The sequence below is a fragment of the Neolamprologus brichardi genome, chromosome 10, assembly GCF_056152115.1.
Source record: "Neolamprologus brichardi isolate AB-2024 chromosome 10, ASM5615211v1, whole genome shotgun sequence".
Taxonomy (NCBI): domain Eukaryota; kingdom Metazoa; phylum Chordata; class Actinopteri; order Cichliformes; family Cichlidae; genus Neolamprologus; species Neolamprologus brichardi.
Window position 1 is genome coordinate 5,688,323 of NC_142113.1, and position 22,086 is coordinate 5,710,408.

General features: G+C 40.7%; 1 protein-coding gene and 1 long non-coding RNA gene across 3 annotated transcripts in view; one reads left to right on the forward strand and one right to left on the reverse strand.

The window, feature by feature from the left end:
* Positions 1 to 10,033: 10,033 nt before the first annotated feature.
* Positions 10,034 to 10,765, forward strand: LOC148100828 (uncharacterized). 2 transcript variants are annotated; one of them, XR_015719690.1, is made up of 2 exons: positions 10,034 to 10,083; positions 10,267 to 10,765. It is a non-coding gene; the product is annotated as an uncharacterized LOC148100828 (long non-coding RNA). The 2 variants fall into 2 exon arrangements; XR_015719689.1 differs by having other exon boundaries at positions 10,042 to 10,132.
* A 3,728-nt stretch (positions 10,766 to 14,493) lies between these two features.
* The window catches only part of esama (endothelial cell adhesion molecule a), a 60,445-nt gene continuing 52,852 nt past the window's right edge, over positions 14,494 to 22,086 (reverse strand). Inside the window, exons 4-7 of the mRNA XM_006800509.2 lie at positions 21,843 to 21,998; positions 21,368 to 21,490; positions 19,659 to 19,794; positions 14,494 to 19,118 (exon numbers count right to left, since the gene is read on the reverse strand). Coding sequence (XP_006800572.1) covers positions 18,581 to 19,118; positions 19,659 to 19,794; positions 21,368 to 21,490; positions 21,843 to 21,998 — 953 coding nt within the window. The 3' untranslated portion in view covers positions 14,494 to 18,580. The remainder of the gene's footprint in view (positions 19,119 to 19,658; positions 19,795 to 21,367; positions 21,491 to 21,842; positions 21,999 to 22,086) is intronic.

Below are 22,086 nucleotides of genomic sequence, written 5' to 3' on the forward strand. Positions count from 1 at the left end.
GACTACTGTAACAGCCTGTTTACTTGTCTAAACATGAAAGGGCTATCCCGCCTACAGGTTGTTCAAAACTGCAGCGAGGCTACTGACCCGCTCGAACAAGGGTGCTCATATGACCCCTGTGTTAAAGTCGCTGCACTGGCTACCAATCAGATTCAGGTTCCATTTTAAAATTCTGGTTTTAACTTTTAGAGCATTACAGAGACAGGCACCCCCCTACATTGCTGATCTGATTCATACACACACCTCCACTCGTAACCTGAGGTCAGCAAACCAAAATCTTTTAGTGGTCCCCCACACTCGTTTTAAAACCCGAGGGGACCGATCTTTCCAAGCTGTTGCACCCAGATTGTGGAATGCACTTCCCCTATTTCTACGGGGTTTGGACTCAGTGGAGACCTTCAAAAAGCAGCTAAAGACATTTTTATTTCAAAAAGCTTTTAATTAGACCAGGGTTTTCATGGTGTATTTTATGACTGTATTATGTTTTTACCTTGTAAAGCACTTTGTGACATATGTCTGTGAAAGGTGCTATATAAATAAAGTTTACTTACTTACTTACTAGTGCAAGGCTGATGGTCCTACAATAATGTTGATGGAGTCTTTAGGTTTTTAGCCAAAAACTCCATCAGCTTAAATTAAACTTGATAAAATGGCTCAAATTTGCTGACCTAACAATGTATCTCGAGGCTTCTTAACAGACTTTCATGCGCTTTACGCTTGTTAACATTTCCCCAAACATTTCTTAGTAGAATGTGCATACTTGATATACTCAAGTAAAGAAACTATAGAAATTTGTCAAATGTGCTACATAACTGTATATCCACAATTTCTTTCCAAGGAGTTTAAATACATAAGTACTGAAGTGTGGTGGACCATTTTGAAAAGAGACCTGTCTTATGGTTCTAATCCTGATGTGATGCATAGTGGTGCTCTGCTGCTAGCTGATATATTTGGTGGCCTCTTTTTGATCTTCAGTTCAATTCAATTTTATTTATACAGCAAATCACAACAACAGTTGCCTCAAGGCGCTTTATATTGTAAGGTGGACCCTACAATAATACGGAGAAATAATACAGAGAAAGTCATATTATTGTTAGTTGCCCAACAGTAATATGACCCGCTTGGGCAAGTGCTTTGGCAACAGTGGGAAGGAAAAACTCCCTTTTAATAGGAAGAATCCTCCAGCAGAACCAGGCTCAGGGAGGGGCGGCAATCTACCGCGACTGGTTGGGTTGTGGCAGATGACCGGTTGTATATTTTTTCAGTTTCTTGATCCACTACTGGTCAAAGAAGGTGGCTCCTACTCCCTCTTGTTAAAAGCGAGAGCTTTATCCTCACTGTGCGGGACTGTGTGATCACCGGGTGTCTTTCTCTAATGCTATAAGCTCTTTGCGCCAGTCTAGAAGAACAGGTCCAAATAATGAATGTATGTAATGAATTTATGCTGATGACGCAGATGATGACGTTACTATTTTTCAAGAAACAGACCATTGAAGCTGTGTTCAGCTTACCACATCTTATATCAGTTGCATGGAAGTAGCTGTAAGTAATCTGGACGCTACAGCTTTAAGCAGCTGCGCGCGCTCCCGTGGACGGTAATCGCGATCACTGTCTAGCACAACACCTGGAGCTCAGGGGGCAAAACAATCACATGAGTGCTGCTGTTTGACTGAGGAAGAATAAAGTAGTCGTGGTAAGCCAATCACATGACCACTTAAAGCAACAAGGTGATATATACCAGTTTTTAAATTGTGTTGATAGGCCACGTAAAACCAGAGTCATGATAAACAATATATACGCGGCGTTTTTCCCTCAATAGTTTCGTCATGTTTACTGTCTAAGGATAGCGCAGCGAGCACTCTCTGCTTATGAGCAAAAAAACAAACAAAACAAACAAAAAACGGGAAGTTTTAGGAGTGACGGCGCTCTACACCCTTATTCAGACGTTTTAAGTCCACACACACTCTGACCTCATCCTTGTTGTGCTTTGGAGCAGGCACCATTGGTGCACACCAGTCTGTTGGCTCGGTGACTTTCTCGATGATGCCAAGTTTGAGCATGCGCTTTATTTCCTTTTCCACCTTTGGGAGGAGAGGAAAAGGCATCTTCAGTCAGCTCGATTTTTACAGGTTCACAGTTCAGCAGGCCAATTTCTACGAACACATCCTCTGTTAAGTCATTACTGATTTCGTTAACTCTCTTTACTTTACTTGCGTATTAAATCCGCCTCGAGCTGTAGTTTTTGTGAGACATCTTTGTCAAATAATCCAATGACGATACGGTCCAGGATCTGCTCGTCTTTACTGCTGTCAGGCTCCACACAAAAGCCTTGACCGTCTCCCCGGCCCTCTGGCTCCGTTTGTGAAAACAGGCGCAGTCGTGGATAACGTTTCTCTTTGGGACAAAGTGCTCATCGAACTTTTGTATAACCAGATCATACTCAAAATGCGGACTTGGCCTGGCCTCCGTAGCAGCAGGAAACACAAATGAGCCATATATTGGTTCAGCATCTCTCCCAATGGAGTAAAGAAGCGAGTTCACCTGCACTTCGCCGCTCTCCATCCCTAGCTTGGACGCCACTCGAAAACGGGAGAATCTCTGCTGCCATACTGGCCACTCTGCCGCGTGAAGTCAAACGGTTCTGGAGGTCCAAATTTAGCCATTTCTTCATGTAACTCGGAGTGAAGTCCTCAGTTCTGACACCGCTGACGAAATCTCATAAGTGTTAGCTTTATTTTGATACCACAGTTGTTTACACAGAGTTTATCATTGCAGAGAAATAATTTATTTTAGGCATGTCATATTTCCAAATGTTGGTCTGGATGGGAGACACTATTGATATTGTGAATGATTTATAGAAATGGTATAAACAGAATAAATTCCAGTGATGGCAGAATCATGGAGATGACAAAATGAAGCAATATTTTTAATTAGTTAAAATATCCATCCATCAGCTTCCGCTTATCCTTTTCAGGGTCGCGGGGGGCGCTGGAGCCTATCCCAGCTGTCATAGGGCAAGAGGCGGGGTACACCCTGGACAGGTCGCCAGTCTGTCGCAGGGCTAACACACAGGGACAGACAACCATTCTCACTCACATTCACTCGCGCATTCACACGTAGTGGCAATTTGGATTATCCAATTAACCTATCCCCACAAGTTGCATGTCTTTGGACGGTGGGAGGAAGACGGAGTACCCGGAGGGAACCCACGCAAACACGGGGAGAACATGCAAACTCCACACAGAAAGACCCCGGCCTGATGGTGGAATTGAACTCAGGACCTTCTTGCTGTGCGGCAACAGTGCTAACCACCGCTGCCCCTAGTTAAAATATTATACTCATATTTCTAGGAATACAGGACTATTGCAGTTCTTAAAGCATAGACAGACAAAATGAGAGCATTTTGCTTATTTTTTTTAAAGGAAGATGGACATTAACATAGATATTTAGCCATAACACTACAATATATTCCCCACAAATCAAAGTCCAACATTTTCTTTATTTAGTTTTAACAGGAAACAAAAATCAGGAGTAAAAATAATAATCTATTGCTCCTAAAACAGTAACAGTTATAATATTCATCTAGCATTGCATATAGTATTTTTACAACTGCAAGCACTGCTGGAAATGTTGCCTCACACACTCAGTTAGGTATGCTTATGTCCACATCACTATCCAGCAACATTTGTCACCAACAAATGGACACAGCTGGAAGGAAGACAGAAACAGCTGCTAACATTTTTCCACCCTTTTTTCCTAGAATTCTATGATTTCTTCCAAAATCATGCTCACATTCCCACTGCTACCTGGTTTTGTAATTATATGCTTTGTTCAATTGTCACCATGTAATGTATTGTGATAAAGTCAGGCACAGGCTGTTTGCAGAAGTGGTTAAAGGATAGGTTAACAAATCGTTAGAAGTACTGAACAAAGTGATGGTAATTTATATGAGAATACTGTTACAGATATATGCTGATTAATGATTAATAGATTATCTGCCATTACTACCTCCTGCCATGCAGATGAAAAATAATAACTGTCTTTTTTGTACCTGTTTTTCATTTACAGCACAGAGGCATATCTGACTGGAAGAACGCTGTGTACAGTGGTTGTGTGACTGGAGAGGCTATTGGCTTTTGCGATATGTAACTTACTTTATTAACTTACAGCAACTTTATGCATTTTGTCCATGTGTTTATTTTTCTGTTTTGCAGCTGGTATGAAGGCTGGTGTTTATTCTCTGCTGCAATTAAACATGACTTGCGGTTCAATTCAATTCAATTCAATTTTATTTATATAGCGCCAAATCACAACAAAAGTCGCCTCAAGGCGCTTCATAGATACAGAGAAAAACCCAACAATCATATGACCCCCTATGAGCAAGCACTTTGGCAACAGTGGGAAGGAAAAACTCCCTTTTAACAGGAAGAAACCTCCGGCAGAACCAGGCTCAGGGAGGGGCGGCCATCTGCTGCGACCGGTTGGGGTGAGAGAAAGAAGACAGGATAAAGACATGCTGTGGAAGAGAGACAGAGGTTAATGGTGAAGCTCTATGGAGTGGCTCGATGGACAAAAACATAAATATTACACATGTGGCCCAGAGAAAGAAGACTCGCGTTGTGAGTTTGCTAACCCTGATGTTTCCCTGCACCTCAAGGATTGCTGTTAAAGCAGAATTGAAGTGTACTGTTCAAACACAGGGATTTTAAGTGGCACCACAGTGGGTTAAAACAGACAAACAAACATAAAAAAAGACATGTCGGTTTTTCCTTTCATATTGTGGACAGTTTGAGCAAGGAATGCCAATCTCTCATGGTGAATCTTCAAAGACAGAGCAGAGTGGGTCTGCTTCAGTGGTGCACTGATCAGGTGATGAAAGCTGAACTTGTGTGAATTTCACTCTGGGTCTGTAAAAACTCAGATGAGCAATGTTCTGCCTGTAAAACATTGGTTTGATGTGTAAGTAACTAATCCACACCAGGAATATTTATAAGAAAAGCTTTTTTTTAAAAAAAATTGTGGATTTACTACTTTTCCTTGATTATTAAAGGACTACAACACCCAAACTAGTCATTGCTTTAATTTTTTCTTTTTTTTATTATAGCGAAAGTGGTCTTCAGGAAAAATTCTCCAGGCTTCTTGAAGGACATTCAATTCAATTCAATTCAATTCAATTCAATTTTATTTTTATTGCACCAAATCACAACAACAGTCGCCTCACAGCGTTTTATATTGTACAGTAGATCATACAATAATAGATACAGAGAAAAACCCAACAATCATATGACCTCCTATGAGCAAGCACTTTGGCGACAGTGGGAAGGAAAAACTCCCTTTTAACAGGAAGAAACCTCCGGCAGAACCAGGCTCAGGGAGGGGCGGTCATCTGCTGCGACCGGTTGGGGTGAGAAGGAAGACAGGATAAAGACATGCATTCAAAGCTCTTCTTTGGATGTTGGCTGCCTTTCCTTCCCTTCTCTGTCAAGATGATCCCACTATTCACTAATGTTGAGGTCCAGGGTTTGGGGAGGCCAATACACAACTGATAGCGTTCCATAATGTGTTTTTCTATTTGAAGATGGTGGTGTTGTAAATGCTATTGTATAATTATGTTAGCACAATGGTGATAGGAAGGCCCCAACCCCGCCTTCCTAATGTGGGAGCCAACCAATAGGACCACTCCCTCCATGTCTGCGACCAGTGAGACCACAATCATCACCATCTAACAAGGTACCAGTGATATGAGACACATATGTTGCTTTCTACTTGTATGCACAATCATACTGGGTCACAGGTTGAATAGATATCCACAGGTGGTATAGGGGAAGTGTGGTAAACAGGTCCCTGGTGGCAGGAAACTAAGTCCGTGGGTCAGAGGGGGCCAGCCGAGATTCAGTCTCTGAGCATGTTACATGTAGGATTAGGGATGGGTATTGATAAGATTTTCACGATTCCGATTCCATTTTCGATTCTGTTTAACAATTCGATTCTTTATCGATTCTCTTATCGATTCTTCTTTTTTTTTTAAAAAAGGAGAACACTAAGGTCGATTAGCTTAGAACTTTGTTTTATATCTTCTCTTTGAACAAGATAGAAATTTAGGAGTAACATGGCCTTACAAACCCAGCAGTGTGATCTTAAGAGATCCACAACCTACGACTCTTCAATGGGGTGTCACAGGGTCCCCGGGGAAAATAATTGTAAATGTAAAATAATAAAATAAATATTCTTCTGTAGCAATTACACAAGAATATCCAGTAATGTCCCTGCCTACAATTAAACACATTCACTTACCGAAAATCGGGGGCATCTGCTGTGGAAGCCTTTTACCACAAACTTAGTCACTGCTCGGTAGGGATGGGTATCGTTTAGGTTTTATCCGATACCAGTACCAAACCGGTACTTTTGAAACGGTGCCGGTGCTTAAACGGCGCTCGAACCGGTGCTCGAACCGGTGCTCGAACCGGTGCTTAAAGAATGGAGAACACAAAATTGGTCCAAAAACCTCTCATGTTCAGCTGTTTTTTTGTAAAAAGATAACAATGTTAGCCTTTTCTGCAGCTATAGGGCATATATGGTATCACTCTTGGCTGGAAGCAGTGCTTAATCAATGGAAAAAACACAAACTTTGTCCAAAAACCTCTCATGTTTAGCTGTTTTCCACCTTTTCTTTGGTCATTTTAGCCTTTTTGGCCAGGGTGAAGGGAGTATCTGCCATCAAACAAGAAGACAGCCGCATGTAACTACGACGGTGTTTGCTAGTTCACCTTACATGCATTAATGTAATAACGTGGTTAGCCTACTCAACGTAAATTACACACGAACAACATTAAGCTACTCGCGCAGAGAAGAACGGCTGCTGCTGCCATCATCATCCGTCATCACTTCTGCTACACTGGCAGGGCTAGGAGCCAGGACTCTCCTCTTTGGGTTTTTGGGGGATGTTGCTAACTCCGGGTCCGATAACAGGCACCACACCCGCAGTAGATGTGCTCGGAGTGAGGTCTCGCAGCAAGCTATCAAATACGGCGCATTTCTCGGCTTTAAAAAAAACGCTATGCGTCGCCAGGTGTTTCATCGGATTCGAGGTGTTACCTCCTTTGCACAGTATCACAGTATCAGCTTAAAGCACTTGTTGCAGGCTGCTGAGTTTGTATCTTTTGCTCTGAAGTACAGCCAGACTTTGACCGCTTCGCCTTGGGCATTTTTAATCTGTAGCTCTGCTCTAAAAGAACATACGTACCTGGACCCGCCTACTATCCTCGGAAACGTAAAATGATTGGCTAGAATCTAAAGTGTATCACAGCTCAGGAAATAAAGCAGCGAAATAAAGCAGCGAAATGTGCGCTGCTTTTCGGTCTGGTTACTACCGTTTATGTCAGAACCGGTCCCATCATGGCACCAGATACCGGTACCCATCCCTGCTGCTCAGTGACATTGGTCTATCCTGGCCTGAAAGGAGACGCTGACGGTAGACTGCAGCGACAACTGCCAGCATCTGAGCCAGCCAGACTCTGTCTGTCTCTCTCATCATGGTCACCTAAATGCACAGTAATGGCAGGTTTTGTAATAATCGCGCTAACATAATATGCACTGTTAGTTGATTATTTACCTGCCGCATTAACGGGAGAGGACGTGCAAATGTTACCACTGCTGCTGGGTTAAGATTCACGAGTCCGGAGCGGAATTAAAAACACGACATTCATTTAAGGTTGTCACGTGTTTTGTGAGCAAATGCTTTTGCAGATTCGTAGTGTTTCCTCCCTTAAATGAAATATCTACTTTGCAAGTATTGCAAGTTGCCATGTTGTCTTCCGTTCTCGTAAAGTATAATTAAACTTTTTAGTGTTTGAGGCGCCTAGGCGCCGTGTTTCCTGCCAGGTAAATGACGCTCCGCAACGTGGTGACGTCATTCGGGGCGACTGGAATCGATAAGGGAATCATTTGCAAAAATGGCAAACAATTCCAAGGAATTGAAACAGTGGGAAACGGTTCTCAAAGAGAAACGGTTTTCGATACCCATCCCTAATTACGTTAGCACAATGGTGATAGGAAGGCCCCAACCCCGCCTTCCTAATGTGGGAGCCAACCAATAGGACCACTCCCTCCATGTCTGCGACCAGTGAGTTGGGTTCTGTGTTCCCTCTGTTTAGTTTCTGCCCATGTGTTCCTTCTGTTCTCTGTCTGTTACTGTGTCTCTGAGTCCAGTCTGTGCATTTCCTGTTTTATTTTGAAGGTCTGTGTCTTATGTCAGTGTGTTCAGCTTTGTGCTCTCCCTGTCTCGTCTGTGTGATCAGTGTCAGCCGTGTCTCCCAGCTGTTTCCTTTCAGTCCTGTTCACCTCTTGTATTTAGTGTCTGAGTCTTCCCCTGCTCGTCGTTCTTCATTCTACTCTGTTTGTTCTGTTTGTCCGTTTTCCTGTCTGTTGCTTTCCCAGTTTAGTTAGTTTTCTGTTCAATCGGCAAACTCCCAATAAAGACAGGTGTTTTGACTTCACGTTTGCCTCTGTGAGTCCTGCTCTTGGGTTCCTGCCTGCCTTCACACAGCCATGGCATTTTCTTCTTTTTTTTCTGTTATTTATCTTCCTTCGTTGAGTCTCTGTTTCCTCCTTTTCTGCTTTGCAGTTTTTCACTTTTTCCTTTTTATTTGTTTCCTGTGTTTGTTCCTGCTGCTTTTATTGGATGCAAGCTCCTCTGCAGAAAGAAACACAATGTAGGACACATGTAGCTTTGGAAGATGGGTGCAACACTGACTGTCCAGCTCAGCTCAAAATTCAGTGTTTAGACATTTTTCTAGCTCTCCCATCTTCTTCTTCTTCATCCTCCTCCTCCCTTGGTCTCCTCCTCGAACTGCCTGGTACTGGGTTTGGGGGCAATAGCACAGGAGCATCCTGGCCATTGTCTCCATCGTCATCACTGTCATCTGTGTCACTATCAGGAGCACTTTCAGTGTCGCTCTCAGATCCCTCATCTTCCCACCACCACCCCATTTCGTCAATAATTGGATCTTCTTCTGCTCCATTATTGTACAAGGGTCGTTCTATTTCTAGAGGTGGATTTCTTTCTCTGTAATCTCCTGCTCCCATCTCTGCTCCATTAATGAAAAGTGGTCGTTCTATCTGTTGGGGTGGATTTCTTTCTATGTTATCTCCTACTGCCATCTCTGCTCCATTAATGACCAAGGGTCGTTCTATTTGTTGGGGTAGATTTCTTTCAATGCGATCGCCTACTCCCATTTCTGCTCTATAATTTTCCCAGGGTCCTGCTATTTCCTGGGGAGGATTTATTTCGATGCCTCCTACCGGAACATCAACTGCCTCCTCTTGTTGTGGCAGTTGATTATCAACTAAACCACGCAACTGATCGATTTCAATCCAGGGGAACATCATGTGAACTGCTATAAGATTTTCCTGTTGCAGCAGTGCCAAAACTGCTAGCCCTACACCAACATGATTTTGTTCACCATCGTCATGGTTTTGTTCACCATCGTCATGGTTTTGTGAGCCGTCTCCTCTATCCATTTTTTGAAAACGGTCTTAATAGACTGGAGGAAACTGGTCGGTACAGCTGTCAAACTTTAGCTGATTGTTATAGAACTTTTAAAATGTCCTTGAAAAAGAGTTTAAATCGCTTTTGCAAACTGTTTAAAAACACGGAGCAAATGTGAACTAATCGCAACTGATTGCTGTGAGGAACACTGCGAACTAACGGCTATTTGAGGATTTTCAGAGATCAAAGTCAAGAGTTTGATTGGTTGTGCTTTGATCTGACTTTTGTGACGTCATCGAATTTGGTTCATTCTGATGACGTCAACGTTCTGCTGATGAAAAAAATTCTGCCTGAATTAAAATAAATTAATTTAAATAAATGATGAAGAGATGAACGTCATCGATTTCCTTTGACGCTTTGTGTTCCTACTCTTGTGACCTGTGATAGTATTTCTTTTGATGTATTTGTATTCTATTGCATTCGCAGAGTCTGGCCCAATAGGAGCGCTGAATCCCACTTTAGACTACCAATCGTCAGTCGACGGAAGTTGCGTCACCACAACAACAACAACACGTACCGGGACAGCGAAGCAGCCGGTAAGTCCGCTTTTTTTTCATGGAAACTTGCATTTCTTTTATGTTTACGGTAAGTTATAGACTCTAAGACACTCCTGGACTTAGCTGAAATTACACGAGGCTGAATAGTTCATTCAACTCTTACTTTAGGGTAAATGTTAGCTGCGCGCTAGCCAGCATCTAATGCATTACGCCCATTTCTAGTCTTTTCAAGTGGCTACACCTGATGATGGCGACACTAGCAATTCGTGTTATAAATCCAGATGCCCCTGCACATCGTCAGCAGGCCGGGTGAGAAGTATGGTCTTCACCAAACCTCCACAGGAGCAGCTCAGCCGAGTCGCTGCCTTCACAGACGGTACCTACGCGCCTTCACGTCTGCAGTGCCCGGTGGTGCTTTCCGTGGCTCGTTACAAACGATGTGACATATATGAAGTCGTAAGTGTTTGTGTATTTAATATCGTACTAGGCAGATTTACTGCACTACCATTTACTACACATTTACCTGTGTATGGCTATTGTCAGTACATGTTGCTCATTGTAAACTTTCTTTAAGTGTGTAACATTCACAATGATACTGTTGATGGTAACGTGTATGATTCCAGCGTACCTGACAGGCACTATTGACTTTTTGTACACAGTTGATTATGTAAAGCCCCTCGCATTGGATTCATAATCAAGTTCACTGACTGACTACACTGCAGTGCTGTTTTCCTGTATTCCTGTTTCATCCACTTTAATAAAGTGTCCTGTGTTATAGTAACAGTGAGTTGTGGATTCACTTAATGAATGCCTAAGTTGGGCTTTAATCTGCCTTAGACTTACTGATCTTCTTTGAATCAGCACCACAATAATCGTAAGGGCACTGACAAAACATACAAGTATAAATAAATAAAATCTATAGAAAGAGAAACATGTTTGATATGTTTTTATTAAGTTGCACACAAATAGCATTCTCTGCCAACAGGCTCAGAAGACAAAACTATGTAGAAACTGTGGAGGCAAATTTTCTCATGTATTAATCACATGTTTAATCATATCACATTAGTTGTAGTAATATCACTTTCTCACTTTACTATAGTAAGAGCACTCCCATCACCAGTTTACATGCATGTGGAATGTTAACACAGCCATTGTAATGGGAGACGTTAAACAGATAGTGGGATGATCCTAGTGTTTCACTGGGATGCTCTCTCCACATTGCAATGTGTTTATTAAACCCACTTCAAATCAAGCTCACTGGGTGTGTTGCAGGTTATTGTTAAAATTTCCATAACAAAACACATAACAGACCGGAACCACAGAATCAATGTGTACAAGCAGGTGGCAAACACACGTTTTTGAAGTATTTGTACAACACATGCCTCTGCAACAGCTTCAGTGTTTCCTGGAATTGATTCGGAAACAATAACAAAGCTATTATCTATCTGTTATGACAGTCAAATTTCCCCCAAATAGTCTTGGTTGAGGTTGAGTGACTGTGGAAGGTATATGATCACAACATTTTCATAATGAACTATTCAGTGACCCCTCTTCAAATATTATGTCATAGGACAAACATAATCTCTCATAGCATCTTTGTCGTGATTTTACAACTCTTTGACCTTTGACAAGTGGACCCTAACATGGCAGCAAAGTGCAACAATGTCTCTTCGTGTACGGGTCAAGAGTTCACGGTATGCATTTAATTTCTTGCCTGACTGTAAATGATTAGTACAATGGTATGAATAATCCTTCACATTTTACCAGTATAAAAGTAAAACAATTACATCGTCTCATCGGGGCAACCTAAAAGACTCCTTTTATGGCTAGTCTTTGCACATCATAATAACACAGAAGAGAAGAAAGCAATTCATTGTCGATTGCTGTTAATTTCAGGGGATTTTCCAACCTGTTTTAGTTCAAAAGAGCCAAAGGAAAATCCTCATCAATGTTAGAGTGACAACTACATGCTTTTATTGCATGTGCACTGATAATGCTTACTGTCCTGTCATTGTAAGCCAGTCAAAATACATAAATAACACATTGTGATCATGCTGAAGGACCACAGACGGCAGTCCAGGCGTCAGGTGAGACAAAGGAGCTGGAAACATCACCTGATAAAGAAAAAAAGAGATATGAAAAAGAGAAGTCTCCTTTATTGCACATTTTTCACCAATCACAAGCCTCTTCTTCCCCCTTCTGCCACCCTAGACTTTTGACCAATCACCGATCAGGATGAATTGCACTACTGGCTGATAAGGATACGTGGAAGAGGATGGATGGATAATAAACATGAGCATAAATGAAAGCAAAAATATTATGCAAGCATCAAGGCACAAAGGAATTTCAATTGGCTTACAAAAATGAAGCCAGAACAGCGCAGCTAATATTACATAACTTTAGGTGGTACAGTGCAACATTATATCAATTTTCTATATACAGAAAGAAATCCTGTGCTCTAAACAACGGAAACAGTTAAGGGAGACGAGACAGAAAAAGAGGGGACACACACACACACACACACACACACACACAAAGGTACACAGAGGACAATCACACACGGGGAACCTAACCTAGACATATATGCACATGTGTGACTTTCTTAGTCTCAGACAATTTGCATGTTCATGATCAAGGAAGAATATAATCTCTGCTAACACTGTAGCTGCGATTGACTGGTGTTCCCTGAATGCCTCACATACAGCTCCAGGACATTCAGCCACGAGTCACTGATCCAACTTCCAGATTTAAATCCCGGATGAGCACATCTGGTGTTTAAGACTTTGCTGCTTCCCTGTTGACGACTGTAATTTGTTACTATCAGGATTTCCTAAAAAACAAAGCAAAACTGACAGGGAACAGAAAGGGAGAGCATTTTTCTCCTATACTGGCTCCTCTGCACTGGATCCCTCTCAAATCCAGGACTGAATATAAAATACTATTTTTACTTTTAGAGTCTAATTTTTTACATGACACTGTGCACTTCAGGACTTTCAAATATGAAGTTTTTTTTTTTTAGAGTCAAACAGGAGCTTGTACTTAGTCATGTTGCTGCTGAGTGATCTTATGAAGTGATGATTTTCATCCATGTAACCTGACAAACATTATTGTTGTTTTGGTTAATTTTCACACACAGCTAAAGCTTTGAGCACTTTCCTAGTTTCTACTCACTCCACTATGTGCTTCCATGTTTCATTTGAACTTCTTTGGTCCATCCACATAAATCCATCCATACACACGAATCGATTTTGAATTTTCCTGTACCAGAAAGAGATCCGATGAAGGAGGAGCAGAGGGGAAAAGCTCTTCATTTATGTAAGGCTTTTCTCTGTTTTGCACTTTTCTTTCAGTTGTAAATCAGTGTGAGTTTCTCCAGCAGGCTTGCTTCTTTCCTCCTCGTCTCCCATCCAGTACAACATGGTAGGCTGAACCTCACTGGGATTTATGTAGCACCTCTACAGCCTCATTCTAGAAAATTCATACACAATAACATTCACAGCTGTTTATTGCTGTATAAAGACTATGCAGAAGCAGAAGGTACTGGCTCATCAAACTCTCAACAGCAATAATGTAGACATATGAAGTTGGTGGGATTGTTGCAAAGCAAACAATCAGGCTGTTAGGGTGAACATGTGAAGTCTTTTAGCTTTATGGATATCAAAGGGTTGCTCAGTGAATCGACCAATAAAATCTGACACCTTGTGGACAGATGATAGAATTACAGCTGATAGAATCACCGGGTTTGTTCTTTTTAGGCGTTATTTTTATGCCTCCAGTGTAACAGTGTGAGCTGTGTTGAAGTACTGCGGGTTCAGTAGAGGTCTCAGGACACCAGTCCTCGAGGCCTGGAGTTGCCCACCCCTGCTGTAGAGGATGCATAGGTGTGATCTTGGAAAAACGAAATGTGTTTGGCAAAAAGATGAAGATCAAAGAATCTTTTTCAGGTCACACAGAAAGCTCTGATCCCAGGATGTTTTTAAGGGATTGTCATACTTTTGAGATCATTGTATTTTCTGATTATTCATCAGTTCTGTATCTGTTCCCTCTGTCCTCTCCATGCTGACCTCCTACTTTCTGTCCATCTCTCCACCTCAAGCTATCTACTCAATTCCTCTGCTATCCTGGTTTGTGTGTTTACGTGTGTGTGCTTGTTTTTGTGCAGCATCGGGACTTAGTGGAGATTTTCTGCACACTTCCACACTTCCACACGCCTGTGATGACATTGTCCTGAATCGCTACTTAAAGTAGTGGCTGGTCCTCCCTTGGTGCTGGATTGTTTAATGACAGATCCTTGTCAGCTTTTTTCTAACAAAAAACGCCAAAGGAAAACCCTGTGTCCTTTCAAGCTCAGTCATCAATCCTTCCTTCCTTTTACAAGCTCGCCAAGAAGACAAAATTGGTAAAACTTGGAAAACAAGAAAAAAAGAAAAAACAAAACTGACAAACAGCTGATCTTTTTAAATTTTAATTGAAAATATAATACAAGGCATTTTCAATGAACATAAATATGGAAGATACAAGTGCACACTGCACATTATTGTCTACAGTTTAGGCCGTCTGTATAAATAAGCATATTTGTTTGGCCACCAATTTGTCCACAGCAGTTATACAATCCACACTGGTTTATAACTCAGTGTGATAGTGAGCACTTCTTTCACTTTTCTTAATGTGCTTTTTATACATGTACAATATAAAAATAAAGGCTTGCGTTGAATACATTTGAATGTCCATAATGTACACTTTTAAAGGACACAGAGTCTTAAATGCACAGCAAACAGATTTCCTCTTTTCTTTCAACTTCCCTCATGAAATCTTGGCTTTAGTCTTGAGCTTATATTCTCAAGTGGTTTGCATGAGATGCTTTTACAGTATGTTTTCCTTCATCAGCCTTCATCTCAGAATGTCATGTAAATAACTGTAAAAATATCTGTGCACATTAACCAAAAGCTTAAATAACAAACATATGCTCCAGTGTAATTACACTACAGCAGAATATGACCACGCTTTCTTCTCTTTTCCAAATCTAAATCATATTCAGTAACAACAGACATTACAAATAGCGCTAACGTGTAACAACATAATAAATAGTTTTAGTTCTTAACTAATGAAAAGAAGTTCTGGAATCATTCAGTGTATTAAAATGACCTTAGCTATTTGGATACATTCTTACAAATGTGATTTTTACAAAACAGTGCCTCCCTCACAGCAGTTTTTATTCAAAATATGTCCACACATTTTGGAAATGGAAAATAGTTTCTGAACCAAATCTAGTTATTCGTTTCAGATTAGAAGCAAACTGAAAGACATTTGTTAACTTCCAAGGTGCATGAAGAAAGTCTAAAGAGGTCGAGATTCCAGGAATATCTGTAGTGCGAGACTGATGGTCCTGCAATAATGTTGATGGAGTCTTTAGGTTTTTAGCCAAAAACTCCATCAGCTTAAATGAAACTTGATAAAATGGCTCAAATTTGCTGACCTAACAATGTATCTCAAGGCTTCTTAACAGACTTTCGTGCGCTTTATGCTTTTTAACATTTCCCCAAATATTTCTTAGTAGAATGTGAATACTTGATATACTCAAGTAAAGAAACTATAGAAATTTGTCAAATGTGCTACATAACTGTATATCCACAATTTCTTTCCAAGGAGTTTAAATACATAAGTACTGAAGTGTGGTGGACCATTTTGAAAGGAGACCTGCCTTATGGTTCTAATCCTGATGTGATGCATAGTGGTGCTCTGCTGCTAGCTGATATATTTGGTGGCCTCTTTTTGATCTTCAGTTCAATTCAATTTTATTTATACAGCAAATCACAACAACAGTTGCCTCAAGGCGCTTTATATTGTAAGGTGGACCCTACAATAATACGGAAAAATAATACAGAGAAAGTCATATTATTGTTAGTTGCCCAACAGTAATATGACCCGCTTTGGCAAGTGCTTTGGCAACAGTGGGAAGGAAAAACTCCCTTTTAACAGGAAGAATCCTCCAGCAGAACCAGGCTGGGGGGGCGGCAATCTACCGCGACTGGTTGGGTTGTGGCAGATGGCCGGTTGTATATTTTTTCAGTTTCTTGATCCACTACTGGTCAAAGAAGGTGGCTCCTACTCCCTCTTGTTAAAAGCGAGAGCTTTATCCTCACTGTGCGGGACTGTGTGATCACCGGCTGTCTTTCTCTAATGCTATAAGCTCTTTGCGCCAGTCTAGAAGAACAGGTCCAAATAATGAATGTATGTAATGAATTTATGCCGATGACGCAAATGATGACTAAGTTACAAAAGAATGCCAACACAAAGTGGTAATAAAGGCAAACATGTCCCCTGTTTCTGTTGTCCATAAAGGCTGCACCCAACAACGTGCTACCAATTACCCCCAAAATTCACATATTTACAATTTGAATGCTGCAGGCAACTTTAAATTATTAGTTATTAGCAGTGATGGGAATAACGGCATTACTTTTTTCAGTAACGTAATCTAACTAATTACTATTCCTATCGTTACAACGCCGTTACAGTTACTAACAAGAAAATGCGCTCCGTTACTATTTTTCAACAAACAGACGGATGAAGCTGTGTTCAGCTTACCGCATCTTATATCAGTTGCACGGAAGTAGCTGACTACGTAAGTAATATGGACGCTACAGCTTTAAGTAGCTGCGCGCGCTCCCGCGGACGGTAATCACGATCACTGTCTAGCACAACACCTGGAGCTCAGGGGGCAAAACAATTACATGAAGTGCTGCTGTTTGACTGAGGAAGAATAAATTAGTTGTGGTAAGCCAATCACATGACCACTTAAAGACAAAGCAACAACAAGGTGATACCAGTTTATAAATTGTGTTGATAGTCCACAGAGTCATGATAAATAATATATACGCGGCGTTTTTTCCTCAATAGTTTCGTCATGTTTACTGTCTAAGGACAGCGCAGCAAGCACTCTCTGCTTATGAGCAAAAAAACAAAAAACCCGGGAAGTTTTAGGAGTGACGGCGAGAGAGAGAGAGAGCAAAAAGAGAGACAGTTTTGAGATGTGAGAGATTTGTGACGTTTAGCGTGTTTGGAGTGTGTAGTTAGTGTGTAGTGTTGTGGATACTTTTGTGTTGTGTGTCAGAACAATGAGGCGACTGCTGTCTCCAGGTAGAAACAGGAGTGATACACCTGCTGCTGTCAGACCTGCAGGTATCAGGCTGTGATGTTCTCCTTTATAGTGGACAGAAATTATTTTTTTGGAGTGGTACAAATAATTTGTGTGGCATCTTATTGAATGCAGAACAGCTGATTGTTATGTAAATAGTTTGAAATAGTAATTTAAAAAAATCAAGGTAAAAGGTAAATGGATGCAAATATGTTGTTGTTTGCAAAACTTGTGCATAGGATTTTAAAATTGACAATTTATATTTGCATTTAAAGTTATGAAATATGATTCATTAAACATGTTTGTGGTTGTTACAGTAAAAATACAACATTTTCTACTCTGATTTTATGTTTTTTGTCTGATTTTAGATCAATTGTGTTAATACAGTATGTCAAAATGAAAACATAACTGTAAATTCAGACATGTGAGGTTGTGCTGAAAGGAAAGATACCAAACAAGGCAAAGTAAATAGTTTTTAAAGGTGAAATGTAGTTAAAAATGGCCAATTATACCCTGGACCCCAGAGGGTTAAACATTTTTTTTAAAGTAACGCAATAGTTACTTTTCAAATAATTAATTACTTTTAGAATATTGTAACTCAGTTACCAACAGTTACTTTTTTGAAGAAGTAACTAGTAACTATAATTAATTACTTTTTCAAAGTAACTTCCCCAACACTGGTTATTAGTACTAGTCAAGAATATAAGCAAATTTACTGTTCTGCAGTCCTAAACAGAGCTCAGTATTATCAGGAGCTTTTGCTCATCTGTATTTAAAGAAGTGAGTTTAAAAGCATTTTGAAAGCAAGTTGAAAACCCAACAGAAGCAAAAAAAGGATTAGGATACTTTGCAAGGGCAAACTTTATCACACAACACATTATGTTGTCTTTTGATGTCTGGTGCTGAAATAGAGTTAATAATACATAGATTAAACCCAGTGTTTATGAGCAACATTCTCCTTCTTAAACAGTAATGACCTATGAGTCCTTCAGGTAGTTTCTCTAAATAAAGACAATGGATAAAGTGTAGCATGCTGGTGCTCTTTTTTTTCTGTCTTTTTTTTCCAGCTGCGGTTCATAAATGCCAGGAGGAAAACAGTTTGGAAGAAATTACATTTAAAAATCTAAATATGAAAAATGAAAACATTAAAATCCATGAAGTATAAAAGACGATACTGGACAAATGTATGAAAATCATATCTATACATAGTTTCAAATGTGTACAGTGCATACAGAGTACAAAAGAACTATAAGTAAGTATTCTTAAAGGAAGTAAACAGTGTGTCTGAGAGCTTGTTGGCATCAGTAAATGACCTTTTCATTTTGAATTCTTTGCTAAATATTAAAGTCCCTTTGAAAAATCCGCAATTGACCCTTTGTGAGAGTATTCCTTTAGCTCATGCTAGACTAGAGATCCGGCCTGGTTCTGTGCAGGAACCATAATGGGCACTCCTCCCATTCGGGAGATGTTGGAGGCCATGATGGTGGAGGTGGGTAGTGGTGGCGGGGAGGGAGTGGTCTGGAGCTGCAGCCGAGGCTGGTTGTACGTTTGCGGCAGCGCCTGTGCCTGAGGCAACTGGGTGTAGCGCTCGGGTCTGGGCATGGAACCGCCATTGCTGCCGGCCTCTGGGGACAATGGCTGTTCACGTGGGAGGGTGGTGTTGTTGTTGTAGCTGTAATGGGTGGGAGTGGAGGCCCCGTGGTGGCGGGACGGTCTATAGCCGGCATTGCTGCCTGTGGCGGTGATGATGGATGCAGTGTCTGAGGGGGGGCGCTGTGGATACTGCTGCAGGTGGTGGTGGTGGTTGTTGTGGTGATGGGAGGACTCTTTGTGGTGTGGGCTGGAGGCGATGGAGGACAGGGTGCCATTCTTGGAGATGATGTCAGAACCCATGCCGCTCTTAGCCCATGACACACGCTTGGGAGCCTGAGCATCCTCCCTGTAGACATCGAGGTGCAGGATTACTTATTTGTGACGTGTAGATTAATTTTAGAAATGCATAATTAGTGACACTGAAATGGAGTACTTCATTAAATCTTGAAACTATGGTAATTTGTTTCTGCTATCACAGGATATGAAAATTAAATCTGAAAAACAGGCTTCTTAAACAGGTGTTCTTCTCTTAGACTGGGAAAAACAAAAGCATCGAGTCGATGGTTCAAGCAGCAGCAAATACCCAGTGCTAGTGATAGAATCACTTTAGTTTGAGAAATGTGCAAGATCAAAATGTGCATTCCTGTGCAATTGGTGCAAGCCAAAAATAAAACCTGGGTCATCTGCAAAGGACTAAAATTGATTTGATTCAAAGCAGCAGCAACAAGAACTTCATCTACCAACGCTGCGACTTGTGACTTGCCTGAACTGACACTGTTTAGCACTGTGGCAAACGGGTCCTGGTTCAGATCTGCTGGCCAGCTGAGATGCTGTTACGAATTTAAAATGATAAAATTCTGCTTGCATTTAAGCCACATTGACTCACTTGATTTCATTGGCCAAGTCATCCTCGTTGTTTCTTCTCCTTATCACAAAGACAAAAGCGAGGCACACAAAAAGGAGGAAGATGAAGCCAGCCACTGAGCCAACTGTGGCACCAACAATCACCCCCACTTTATTGGCTGGAATTAAAGAACATACAATTACTATCTCAAAGAATTTAAAAACACTTTTATTACCTCATTTCGTGTAGAATCAATAGTACTTGTACAGCACTGGCTAGAAAAGCAGATTGTTTTATATTTGAGTCATGTAAAGATGTCCTTTCTGTTTGACATAGAGATGGACTAATCAGGTGACCAGTTGTGTTGTGGCCTAGCAAATCAGTTTTAAGCTACAATTCAGTTTCATTTATATAGGGACAAATCACAACAGCTGTTGCCTCAAGGCGCTTTATATTGTAATGTAAAGACACTACAATAATGCTGAGATGTTGATCGCTAATCGACCGCTGTCCACTGTTTTCAGGCTTCTGCAACATTATATATTCCCAGGACGCTAGGTTGTGTTGGGCATGGTTGGCTGTCCCGACTCATGTTAAAGTAAGACAAATTCAGCCAACTTTGACAAAAGTATAATTTTCTTAGTTGCTGAATAGAAAAGTCAGCTAAGCTAATGGTTACAATGTAAAATGTCACAGCCCTATGCTAGCAACGTTAAACAGGGTTTGTTTTTTACTTTGAATCTGTGTAAGTCACGAGTGATAGGGGTTTATAATGATACTTTAGCTAAATTATTGTATATTTGTAATATTTTAATATATATGTAAGAAAGTTCGCTGCATATTAGGGATGCAACGATACCAATTCTTTCAAACCAATACGATACCGATACTTGGATCTGAGTACTTGCCGATACAGAGTACAAAAACCAATACTTCTACCACACACACACACACACACACACACACAAATGCAATAAATTGGAAGACAGGTTTTATTTTATTCTCTGCCAATAAAAAATAAAATCTTATTAAAAATGACCACAAAAAATTTCAAGTGAAAAATAAGCACTTCTGTTAAATTATTGCAGAGTCTCCACATTGTAATTTAACAAAATATCACTGAACTATTGGCACTAACTCGAGCTTTCAGAATAATAAATAAACAAACAAACAAATAAATAAATAAATACAAATTAGGTTTGAAAATAAAATAAACTTTTAAATTTTTGCAGTGTCCATATTGTAAACAAGCAAACAAAATAACGAAAGTATTTGGCATTGGCGAACAAACTCCTCATCTGCCCGTGGATCATCAGTCGACTGTGCTGCCTAACCCTGTGCCTGTTTAGTCCCCCTAGTGGCCAATCTAAAAAACGACAACAGAAATGACATGCCACCCTCTGATTAATGAAATAAGTTAGTATTGGTTCATGGTATCGGTTAACTTTTACGAGTATGAGTACACACACATTTTACAGTATCGGCCCCGATACCCGATACCAGTATCGGTATTGGTGCATCCCTACTGCATATTCATTTAGTTTTCTTATGACGTGTCAGCAGTCATAAGAAATTAGTAGGATATGATCATGTCCAACAGAAATAATTGAGAGGCGTGAATGGAATCATTAATTACATCGATACTCGCTGTTCATGCTTGATGATAGTGTATCTGAATGTGTGGTCCATTACTATTTTTCATCACTTATTTTTATTAATAAACCATAACCAGGGTTACACTTGCTGCGTACAGTTGGTAATGTGCAGGTCGATTTCGCAGGTCTTTTCTGCCACCGTGTTGCTGGCTGTGCACACGTATTTCCCCGACATGTTGCTGCTCAGGTTGTTCAGCTTCAGAGTGCCAGTCTTCTCATCTAAAACAGCAGTTTACGTGGAAAAGACAGTCAAACACACATGAAGACACATTATTTCACATGTATATGCACACACACAACAACACAAAATTAGTCTACAAATACACGCGATGATTTGACAGATCTACTCTTCAAACAAAACAAGAGCGAGTGCTTCATACTGAAAAGTAAAGATGCTATTAGAGAACTCGACCAATCAGATGCTCCCTTATGAGCAAGAATGGGTTGTCAGTGACAGTTCTCAAAGATGTGCTAAGTGACAATCCCAAAAGACGGTGTGCAGGCTGCATTTCTATCAACAATTCACATTTATAGCAAACAATGACTCTTAGTTTTTTTGCTGTGCACTCACTGAGCATGGGTGAGAAGAAGACCTCAGAGGTGGGGCTGGTTTTCTTCCACTTGTACAAAGGGATAGGTTTCCCAGAGCTGGACATGCAGATCAGAGTAACATTTCCTTTTACCTCTGGCTTCCCTGTCATAGAGCACTTCGGAACAGAAGGAGGGACTGAGGGGAGAGGATTATGTAATATTTTATTACAAGATTTTCTGTTTTACTGTTTCGCAGTGAATCTGAGAAGTACAGCTGTGCAACT